The sequence below is a fragment of the Moschus berezovskii genome, chromosome 1 (genome assembly GCF_049115385.1).
Source record: "Moschus berezovskii isolate FMDL1 chromosome 1, NW_MosBer_1.0, whole genome shotgun sequence".
Classification (NCBI taxonomy): Eukaryota; Metazoa; Chordata; class Mammalia; order Artiodactyla; family Moschidae; genus Moschus; species Moschus berezovskii.
The window spans coordinates 93,303,831-93,315,998 of record NC_142460.1 but is presented as its reverse complement, the minus strand read 5'-3'; the positions used below and the strand labels follow the sequence as shown (position 1 = coordinate 93,315,998).

At 38.1% G+C, this 12,168-nt stretch overlaps 1 protein-coding gene across 8 annotated transcripts in view; it reads left to right on the top strand.

The window, feature by feature from the left end:
• The window catches only part of DLG1 (discs large MAGUK scaffold protein 1), a 287,420-nt gene that overhangs the window by 154,398 nt on the left and 120,854 nt on the right, over positions 1–12,168 (top strand). For all 8 annotated transcript variants that reach the window (XM_055407214.2, XM_055407346.2, XM_055407336.2 and 5 more), the window contains one exon: positions 548–601. In XM_055407214.2, coding sequence (XP_055263189.1) covers positions 548–601 — 54 coding nt within the window. The remainder of the gene's footprint in view (positions 1–547; positions 602–12,168) is intronic.

Below are 12,168 nucleotides of genomic sequence, written 5' to 3'. Positions count from 1 at the left end.
AAGGCTTTTACACTGAATGTGTTTCCAGTATTCTAATTAAAGTTTATGATGGATTTCTTTGTATGGCTCCTTTCCCCCAGTGTTTAAACACAGTTCAGTATGAGACAATTTTTTTTCTGGGTGATGAAATGTTGGAATCTTCAGGGGATCCTTGAGACTAGAAAAGAGGTGATTTCCAAGAAATTTGGGATATAATTAATATATATATATATTATATATATAAAAATTATATACAGTTTTTTGTTATATTAGAGAATATTTGTGAATTTTTTGAGAAGACTGGTGAACTTTGCAAATCTTAACAAAATTGTGTCTGTTGTAGCAGAAATAATCATTTCTCAAAAGCAAATGTAATAGCTGCCTATATATCTAATTCTTTCCATTGGTGCTAGAAACTGGATATGTTGTTTAACATATGAAAACTTCATATAAAATTATAATTTAAGAAGTAGCAAATCGTTCATATGCTTCTAATATTTGTGAACATTAATATGTAATGTACCAATTTTCCTGTTAAGCCTAACACATTTACAATTCTTTCTTTAAGGCAAATCCTCCTCCAGTGCTGGTCAACACAGAAAGCTTGGAAACATCAACTTATGTAAGTTCCATTCATCACCATATATAATTCTGTTTTTCCTGTTCAGGTTTTGATACAGATGTCAAAATCACAGCATTATTTTCTCTAATACATTGTACTTATGATACTCTGTCACTGAGCTGTAATTGCTAAAGTAAATGAAACATACTATCCTTTTTTGTTTTTCCCATGCTCTTACAAAGCAGAACTGTTGAAATAAATTTCATTTTTAAATTAAAATGAATAGCTTTCACTATGGGCGCACTCTCACCGGTGGTCATTTACACAATGCCATATCATCCGTTCCGTTCCATCGCTCAGTCATGTCCAACTCTATGCGACCCCGTGGACTGTAGCCTACCAGGCTTCTCCATCCATGGGATTCTTCAGGCAAGAATACTGGAGTGGGTTACCGTTTCCTTCTCCAGGGGATCTTCCCTACCCAGGGATCGAACCCAGGTCTTCCTGCATTGGAGGCAGATGCTTTAACCTCTGAGCCACCAGAGAATCATCAGAGAGTCATTTTTGAAGTCTAATTGAGTGACTATGTTTTTAGTGACCAGATTTATATGTGTTCACAGTTATAACTTTGTAACTTTAAATTGATTGCTCCTTCTCTCTAAACTTTTGTTAAAGTCTTCTTTCTCCTAAAGATAAATAGCCAGAACAGCACAGTCTTAACATTTTTCACCCCACCTAAAGTATCTTTGAAGATGTTTAAGTAGAAGTTATACCTGTGCATTTAAAAAAAATCAAATGGTGCATAATTTAAGATTATAAAAATCTTTTTTCTCTCATTTTTGAACTATAGTCGATTTTCATCTGTACTTTAAAACATTTTATTTGGCTTTATATTCTGTGTATATTTATATGGGTATAGCAAATTTGGGGAGATTTTTGAAAACTTTAAATAATAATATTTAATACGAACCAAAAGTACTCTTCAATCAGTGTCACCTTTCACACTGATATTGAATACTTAAGAATTTTGTTTGTGCTTTTGTCAATATTTTGTTCTTCACATTTTATCCCTTGTTCGTTTGTTGAATTGTGTTTTGCTTAAGGAGATATTAAATATTTTTATTTTAAAACCCTTTGAACTGGAAGGATACTATGTAAGAACTAACAGAAAACTGTATCAACAAAGAAAATAAATACACATGCCTTTTAGAGATGTCAACAAATTAAAAGCAGGATTAACATACAGACAGCAAACTTAGTTTTTATGACACATTATTCAAAAAATAATTTTCCTGCTAAGCAGAATATGTTGAAAGTCTCTAAACCCATTCACTACCCATGTTGAGAAATTCTCTAGAAAGACTCACAAGGCTCAGCACCTTGTACCTGTGGCTAAGATTTATTTATATGTAATAAGTCAGGATCCATAGTCAGATTACAAGGCTATTTGTCTAGAGGAATACATCTTTAGATTTCCTTGTACTATCTTCCTCCCAAGAGGGGTCCACAGAGCACTGTTTTCACCTAGCAGTGAAAATGTAGCAACAATATTCAGTTTTTCTGCCCAGGGAAGCCCATTATTTGGGCTTCACCACAGTTATTTATTGTTGGTTGTTCACATAGACACCCTCTATCCAGTACATACCAAATTTCCAAGCTCCCAGAAGGAAAATCGGTGTTCAGCATAAAGTTCATTGTCTCTGCAAAGTCTTGCCAACAGTAAACAACCGTTTCAGTTAGGGAATGGTGAGAACGCTCCCAAAGTCAATTTCTCAAATGCCTACTAAGACTCTTCTAGCCATAGCAGCCTTGGGCCTGATATAGTAACCCTTTTCTCTACATAAGGCAATTAGATAAATTCCATTTTCTTAAGATTTTGTTTCAGAGTTGTTCTACTTTATCATATTTGAAAAACACTATAAAATGTTTAGTAATATTCTTTGTGGCTGATTAGTTTTAATTATGAAATTTAAAATATGTTCCCGAATGGCTTTTAAACTTATTTGTTATTCCTTTGTTAAGTTCTGATCATTAAATACTAGCTATGAGTTGATGAATAAAAATAAGAAAACTTGCAGCTGTTGCATTATATATCATATTCCCCACACCCCCACCCCCGGCTGTTGTCACAGTGCTTCCTAAAATTCAGTAGTTAATTGAACAGGTAATGCATATACATTGTATAAAATTCAATATATACCACGATATATCCAATGAAAAGAGAATCTTTCTTCACTTCTACTCCTAGTCTTCTAGTTCCCGCCTAAGGCATAAAATGTAAGTGTGTGTGTGTATAGGATATATATTAAAAGAACATGTACATATATATACATGTATATATATATCCTTTTATAAATATTTTGTGCATAAATAAGGATATATGTGTTTTCGAACTTTTCCCATACAAAAATCAATGTCCCACTGATAATTTTTGTATAGATGTTTGTGTATATATGCAATTATATAATCTGAATATATTTGTATACATAGATTGCTCAAAGGGTGTGTCAGTTTTTAGATTTGATCATTATTGCCAAATTATACTTTCTAGCATTATGATTCAACAAAAATTATTAATGTTTTAACCCCATACTGTCACTAGCATGGTGTGTTAATAAATTTTTTGATCCTTTGTTAGCATAATGTTTGTTACCATAAAGTATATTACTTCATTGTTTCAACTTGAATTTATATGTCAATTCTTTTTCACCTTAAATTTTTTTTTATGTTGAGACATTTACATATCACATGGTTTTAGTTTATTCACAACATTGTGCCATCACCACCACTTTCAAATTCCATAACATTTTTTATCACCTTGTAAGGAAACCCTGTACCCATTAGCAGTCAGTCCCCATTTTGCCCTTACCTCAGCCCCTGATAATCACTAATCTACTTTCTGTCACTATGGCTTTGTTTTTTCTGGACTGTTCATATAAATAGAATCATACATGTACACCTGAAACCAACACAACATTGTAAATCAACTGTACTCCAATAAAAACTTTTAAAAAAGGAATCATACAGTAAATTTTTTTGTGTGTCTGACTTTCACTAGGCGTAGTATTGTGAAGGTTCATCTGTGTTGTATCATGTGTTAGAACTTAATTCGTTTTTGTGGTCGAATTAAATATTTCATTATATGTATGTACTGGGCTTACCTGGTGGCTCAGAGGTTAAAGCGTCTGCCTGCAGTGCGGGAGACCTGGGTTCAATCCCTCGGTCAGGAAGATTCCCTGGAGAAGCAAATGGCAACCCACTCCAGTATTCTTGCCTGGAGAATCCCATGGACGGAGGAGCCTGGTGGGCTACAGTCCCTGGGGTCGCAAAGAGTCGGACACGACTGAGCGACTTCACTTACTACATTTTGTTTCTTCATCCTTCTCTTGATGGGCTCTTGGGTCATTTCCACCTTTTGGCTGTCGTGAATAGTGCTGTGGTAAGCATTGGCGTGGACATCCCCGGTGGATGAGAGGTAAAGAATCCACCCAGAATCCACCTGCCAATGCAGGAGATGTGGGTTCAATCCGTGGCTGGGAAGATCCCTTGGAGAGAGAAATGGCAACCCACTCTAGTATTCTTTACTGGGAAATCCCATGAACAGAGGAGCCTGGTGGGCTACAGTCCTTGGGGTCACCGATAATTGGACTTAACAACTAAACAACAGCAACAGACATTGCATACAGTATCTGGGAATTACTGTCATTTTATTAGTATTATGTCTCTTAGTCCATGAACATATTGTCTGTCCATTCCTTTACATCTTCAATTTTGTTAACAGCGTTTTAAATTTTCAGTGTATTTGTCTTACACTTTTTAAATTAAATTTATTCCTAAGTATTTTATTCTTTAAATGATATTATAAATGAAATTGTTTTCTTAATTTTATGTATGGATTTTTCATTGCTAGTGTTTAGGAATATAATGGATTTGGGGGTATTGATCTATCCTGCAGTGTTGCTGCTAAGTCACTTCAGTCGTGTCCGACTCTGTGTGACCCCATAGACAGAAGCCCACCAGGCTCCCCCGTCCCTGGGATTCTCCAGGCAAGAACACAGGAGTGGGTTGCCATTTCCTTCTCCAATGTGTGAAAGTAAAAAGTGAAAGTGAAGTCGCTCAGTCGTGTCCGACCCCCAGCGACCCCACGGACTACAGCCTACCAGGCTCCTCCATCCATGGGATTTTCTAGGCAAGAGTACTGGAGTGGCTTGCCATTGCCTTCTCCGATCCTGCAGTGTTAGTGAACTCATAAATTAGTTTTGTTTTTTGTTCTTATTGTAGATTCCTTTGGACTTTCTACATAAGGTCATGTAATATACAAACAAATATTTTCACTTTTCTTTCAATAAATATGCCTTTTATTTATTTTCCTTGCCTAATTGCCATGGCTAAACCCTCCATTAAAATGTTTCATAGAAATTGCAAGAGCTAACATTCTTATTTTATTTCTGATCCTTGGGTGAAAGCTTTCACCCTTGTACAGTTAAGTATGATGTATTAAACTCAGTGTTAAGTATTAATTGATACTATAATTTCATTGGCATTGGGTTTGGTTCTCTCTCTGAAATCCTGTTCTTTTCCTAAATACTAAAATATTAAGCAAAAATTCTAGAGGTCTTTCTGGTTCTGGTAATTAGCAGAAATGAAGGAATTTGTTGAAATAATTCTTAATTATTCTTTCATATTTTCTGTAAAACCATAAAGAGTAAAGATTAGGAAAATTCATTTAATTTTACTTTGGTAGCTTTCTTACACAGAGCTTCCCTGGTGGCTCAGATGGTAAAGAATCTGCAAATGTGGGTTTTATCTCTGGGTCAGGAAGATCCCCTGGAGAAGGGGATGGCTAACCATTCCAGTTTTCTTTTTTTTCCTAATTGATAGATAATTGCTTTACAGTATTGTGTTGGTTTCTGCCATACATAACCATAAATCCGCCCTTGGTATACACATGTCCCCTCCCTCTTGAACCCTCCTTCCACCTGCTACAGCTCTAAGTTGTCACAGAGTACCTGTTTGAGCTCCCTGTATTATACAGAAAATTCCCACTCTCTATCTATTTTGCATATGATAATGTATGTGTTTCCATGCTACTCTTTCCATTCATCCCACCCACCCTCTCTTTCGCCTGCCCTGGGTCCTATTGTCTGTTCTCTATGTCTGTGTCTCCATTGCTGCCCTGAAAATAGGTTCATCAGTACCATCTTCCTAGATTTTATATATAGATGTGTGTTAATATATGATATTTGTCTTTCTCTTTCTGTCTTACTTCACTCTTTATAATAGGCACTAGGTTTATCCACCTCATTGGAACTGACTCAAATGTGGTGTTTTTGTGGCTGAGTAATATTCCTTTTTGCATTTTTCCCCCCTCAAGAAAAAGAAATGCAAAAAGGCAAAATGGTTCTTTGAGGAGGCCTTACAAATAGATGAAAAAAGAAGAGAAGCGAAAAGCAAAGGAGAAAAGCAAAGATATACCCATGTGAATGCACAGTTCCAAAGAATACCAAGCAGAGATTTTAAGAAAGCCTTCCTACACGAACAATGCCAACAAAGTTCTGCCTAGTCAAAGCTGTGGTTTTTCCTGTAGTTCTGTATGGATGTGAGAGTTGGACTATAAAGAAAGCTGAGCATCAAAGCTTTTGAACTGTGGTGGTGTTGAAGACTCTTGAGAGTCCCTTGGACAGCAAGAAAATTGAACCAGTCCATCATAAAGAAAATCAGTCTTGAATATTCATTGGAAGGACTGATGCTGAAGCTGAAACTACAGTACTTTGGCTACCTGATGCGAAGAACTGACTCAATTGAAAAGACCCTGTTGCTGGGAAAGATTGAAGGCAGAAGGAGAAGGGGATGACAGAGGATGAGATGGTTGACTGGCATCACTGACTCAATGGACATGGGTTTGAGTAAACTCCGGGAGTTGGTGATGGACAGGGAGGCCTGGCGTGCTACAGTCTATGGGGTCGCAAGAGTCAGACACGACTGAACGACTGAACAGAACTGAAGTGAACAATTATAAGAAACAGGAAAACAATAGAATGGGAAAGACTAGAGATCTCGTCAAGAAAATCAGAGATACCAAGGGAACATTTCATGCAAAGATGGGCACAGTAAATGACAGAAATGGAATGGATCTAATGGAAGCAGAAGATATTAAGAACAGGTGGCAAGAATATCTAGAAGTACTATGCAAAAAAGATCTTAATGACCCAGATAACCACAATGGTATGATCACTCACCTAGAGCCAAGCATCCTGGAGTGTGAGGTCAGGTGGACCTTAGGAAGCATCACTATGAACAAAGCTAGTGGAGGTGATGGAATTCCAGTTGAGCTATTTGAAATCCTAAAAGATGATGCTGTGAAAGTGCTGCACTCAATATGCCAGCAAATTTGGAAAACTCAGCAGTGGCCACAGGACTGGAAAAAGTCAGTCTTCATTCCAATCCCAAAGAAAGGCAGTGCCAAAGAATGTGCATACTACCACACAGTTGCACTCATCTCACATGCTAGGAAAGTAATGCTCAAAATTCTCCATGGTGGCTTCAACAGTACATGAATAGCGAACTTCCAGATGTTCACACTGAATTTAGAAAAGGCAGAGGAACCAGAGATCAAATTGCCAGAATCCATTAGATCATCGAAAAAGCAAGAGAATTCCAGAAAAACCTCTACTTTTGCTTCATTAACTACGCTAAAGCCTTTAACTGTGTGGATCACAACAAATTGTGGAAAATTCTGAAAGAGATGGGAATACCAGACCACCTGACCTGCCTCCTGAGAAAGCTGTATGCAGGTAAGAAGCAACAGTTAGAACTGGATTTGAAGCAACAGACTGGTTTCAAATTGGGAAAGGAATACCTCAAGACTGTATATTGTCACCTTGCTTATTTAAATTATGTGCAGAGTACATCATGTGAAATGCTGGGCTGGATGAAGCACAAGCTGGAAACAAGATTGCCAGGAGAAATATCAATAACCTCAGATATGCAGATGACACCACCTTTATGGCAGAAAATGAAGAGGAACTGCAGAACCTTGATGAAGATGAAAGAGGAGTGTGAAATAGTTGGCTAACACTCAACATTTTAAAAACTAAGTTCATGGCATCTGGTTTCATCGCTTCATGGCAAATAGATGGGGAAACAGTGGAAACACTGACAGACTTATTTTCTTGGGCTCCAAAATCACTGCAGATGGTGAGTGCAGCCATGAAATTAAAAGGTACTTGCTCCTTGGAAGAAAAGTTATGGCAGTTCTAGACAACATACTAAAAAGCAGAGAAATCATTTTGCCAACAAAGGGCCATATAGTCAGAGCTAGGCCTGTCTAGTCAAGGCTATGGTTTTTCCCGTGCTCATGTGTGGATGTGAGAGTTGAACTGTGAAGAAAGCTGATCGCTGAAGAATTGATGCTTTTGAACTGTGGTGTTGGAGAAGACTCTTGAGAGAGTCCCTTGGACTGCAAGGAGATCCAACCAGTCCATCCTAAAGGAGATCAGTCTTGGGTGTTCACTGGAAGGACTGATGTTGAAACTGAAACTCTAATACTTTGGCTACTTGATGCGAAGAGCTGACTCATTTGAAAAGAGCCCGATACTGGGAAAGATTGAGGGCAGGAGGAATAGGGGACGACAGAGGATGAGATGGTTGGATGGCATCACCGACTCAATGGACATGGGTTTGGGTGGACTCTGGGAGTTGGTGCTGGACCGGGAGGCCTGGTGTGCTGCGGTTCATGGGGTCGCAAAGAGCTGGACACGGCTGAGCGACTGAACTGAATGGTTTTTCCAGTAGTCATGTATGGATGTGAGAGTTGGGCCATAAAGAAGGTTGAGCACCAAAGAATTAATGCTTTTGAACTGTGGTGTTGGCTCTTGAGAGCCCCTTGGACTGCAAGGTGGTCAAACCAGTCCATCCTAAAGGAAATCAGTCATGAATATTCATTGGAAGAACTGGTGCTGAAACTCCAATACTTTGGTCACCTAATGCGAAGAGCCAACTCATTGGAAAAGACCCTGATGCTGGGAAAGATTGAAAGCAGGAGGAGAAAGGGACAACAGAGGACGAGATGGTTGGATGGCATCACCAACTCAGTGAACATGATTTTGAGCAAGCTCTGGGAGATGGTGAAGGACAGGGAAGCCTGGTGGGCTGCATGCAATCCATGGGGTCCAAAGAGTCGGACACGACCTAGTGATTGAACAACAACAATAAATATTCCATTGTATGTATATACCACAGCTTCTTTATTCATTCATCTGTCAATGTATATCTGGGTTGCTTCCATGTCCTAGCTGTTGTATAGTGCTGCAGTGAACACTGGGGTACCTGTGTCTTTTTCAATTATGTTTTTTCAGGATATTTGCCCAGTAGCGGGATTGTTGGGTCATATAGTACTTTTATTCCTAGATATTTAAGGAATCTCCATACTGTCCTCTATAGTGACTGTATCAATTTACATTCCCACCAGCAGTGCAAGAGGGTTCCCTTTTTCCATACCCTTTCCAGAATTTACTTTTTATAGAATTTTTGATGGTGGTCATTCTGACCACTGTGAGGATATATTTCATTGTAGTTTTGGTTTGCATTTCTCTTAATAATGAGTGATGTTGAGCATCTTTTCATGTGTCTATTAGCGTATCTGTATGTCTTTGGAGAAAGGTCTGTTTCGGTCTTCTGGCTACTTTTTGATTGGGTTGTTTGTTTTTCTGGTGTTGAGCTGCATGAGCTATTTGTGTATTTCGGAGATAAATCATTTGTTAATTCTGTTTCAGTTTTGCGTGTGTGTGTATATGTCTTTGTTTTTGTTGTTATTTGTCTGATTTTGTATTTACCATTTGTCTTGGGTTCGTCTTTTGTTTCTTGTTTTGATTTTTGTTTTTGTATGTTTGTTTTAATCCTCTTTAATTCCATAACAAACAGCCAGTGGAATGTCAATTCTTTGGCCACTCCAGTATTCCTGCCTAGAGAATTCCATGGACAGAGGAGCCTGGCTGGCTATAGTCCATGGGGTTGCAATGAAAGCTTCAGTTTTTCTGTTCAGTTCAGTTCAGTTCAGTCGCTCAGTCGTGTCCGACTCTCCGCGACCCCATGAATCACAGCACGCCAGGCCTCCCTATCCATCACCAACTCCCGGAGTTCACTCAAACTCATGTCCACAGAGTCGGTGATGCCATCCAGCCATCTCATTCTCTGTCGTCCCCTTCTCCTCCCGCCCCCAACCTTTCCCAGCATCAGAGTCTTTTCCAGTGAATCAACTCGTCGCATGAGGTGGCCAAAGTATTGCAGTTTCAGCTTTAGCATCAGTCCCTCCAATGAACATCCAGGATTGATCTCCTCTAGAATGGACTGGCTGGATCTCCTTGCAGTATAAGGGACTCTCAAGAGTCTTCTCCAGCACCACAGTTCAAAAGCATTGATTCTTCGGCGATCAGCCTTCTTCACAGTCCAACTCTCACATCCATACATGACCACGGGAAAAACCATTGCCTTGACTAGACGGACCTTGGTTGGCAAAGTAATGTCTCTGCTTTTTAATATACTATCAAGGTTGGTCATAACTTTCCTTCCAAGGAGCAAGCGTCTTTTAATTTCATGGCTGCAATCAGCATCAGTTTTTCTGTACGTTTAATTAATAACTATATTATTTTAAAGTTGACCTAAATGGCTATTCATTATTTAGGAAAAATTCATGAGTAAATTCTTTCAGGGTTAATATTTTGTATTTAGCAATGTTGATTTTTCATTAGGAAGAACATTTTCTTCTTCCTAGTACATTTTTATTTTTAGATTCTTACCTTATGATGGTATAGACTTTTGAGGTTTTTAATTGCCTGAGAATATGGGAGACCTAGGTTCGATTCCTGGGTTGGGAAGATCCCTGGAGAAGAGAAAGGCTACCCACTCCAGTATTCGGGCCTGGAGAATTCCATAGACTGTATAGTCTATGGGGTTGCAAAGAGTCAGATGCAGCTGAGCAACTTCCACAATCAGAATCACACAGTGAGTTGTATGAATGTTGATAGGCAATATCTTGAATTTTAATGTATTACTCTGTAATTTGAAAGGTATTACTGAAATGAACCTTAAATGACAGATAAGTCTTAAATTAGACTTCTTTGTATCTTTTTGGAGAGTCTTAATATCTATTATGTATTAGGATCTGTCTGTCCTGTTTGGATATATTAGTGCAAGCTGTTTAGAAAATTTTAATCTTTAGGAATAAGGGGCCAAGAACATCTGTATTCTTTATGGTATATCATCTATAATTGAAGCAAATTATATTTTTTTAAAAGCTAAAACAACTTAAATATTAAACAGTGAATGGTATTCAAATATACTAGCAAAAACCAGTTGAAAATATGAGTTATTAACTCTTTCAGTGAACTATGAAATACCTAGCAATCAGTTTGAAGCCGCATACGTGGTCTTCCTGGTGGCTCAGAAAGTAGAGAATCTGTCTGCAATGTGGGTTTGATCCCTGGGTCAGGACGAATATCCACTGGAGAAGGAAATGGCAACCCACTCCAGTATCCTTGCCTGGGGAATTCCATGGACAGAGAAGACTGGTGGTCTGCAGTCCGTGGGGTCACAGAGACTCAGACACAACTGAGTGAGCAACACACACACATAGCAATCAGCTTAACAGGAAATGTATATAGTTTGTTGTAAGAAAGCTGTGAAACTTACTGATGGTGTAGAGGAATACTTAAGTACACAGCAGTTTTTGTTGCAGAACAGAAAGATAAAGTAGAGATCATTGTTTCTTCCAGATAAATCTGTAAATTTGGTATCGTGCCAATCACAGCACCAAAAAAGAGAATGTGTATTTGGAGTCGGGGGAGGAGAGAGGAAAGGGAGAAGGAGGAGAGATAAAAAGAGAATATGTGCATGTATTTTAGAGGGATATAGTTAGATTTAATGATTCACTTAGAGCTACATCTTCCAAAATTGCAAGCCACTAGCCACATGTTGGTATTTAAATTTATATTGATTAAAATTCAATGATATTTATAGTTTTTCTGCTGGCAGTAGTCACATTACAAGCACTCAGTAGTCACTTGTGGGTAAGTAACTCCTGTGTTGGACAAGACAGATTGTATTACACTTATATCATCACAGAAACTTCTTTAGGACAGTTTGATGTAGAAAAGTTAAAAACTCAAAAATAACCAAGTAAAAATTAAGAGCAATTTGGAGCGATTTCTCCACAGATAATAAAATATATTATAAAACAGCATTTAATTAAAAGTATAGTTCTTGTCCCAAATCATATTGAAAAGTGAAAGTCTCTCAGTCGTGTCCAACTCTTTGTAACCCCATGGACTATACAGTCCATGGCATTCTCCAGGCCAGAATACTGGAGTAGGTAACCAACCATTCCCTTCTCCAGGGGATCTTCCCAACCCAAGGATCAAACCCAGGTCTTACACGTAGCAGGTGGATTCTTTATCAGCTGAGCCACCAGGGAAGCCCCAAATTATATTAGGAGTGGAACACAACTCACCTTTGTATGTGTTATATAATCTGTTTTTTTCCTAGTCAAGTTGATTATAGATAAGTTGTTCTTAGTTATGACTTTATGAAATTTTTTCCACTTATATTAAGATTTTTTTATAATTAGGAAT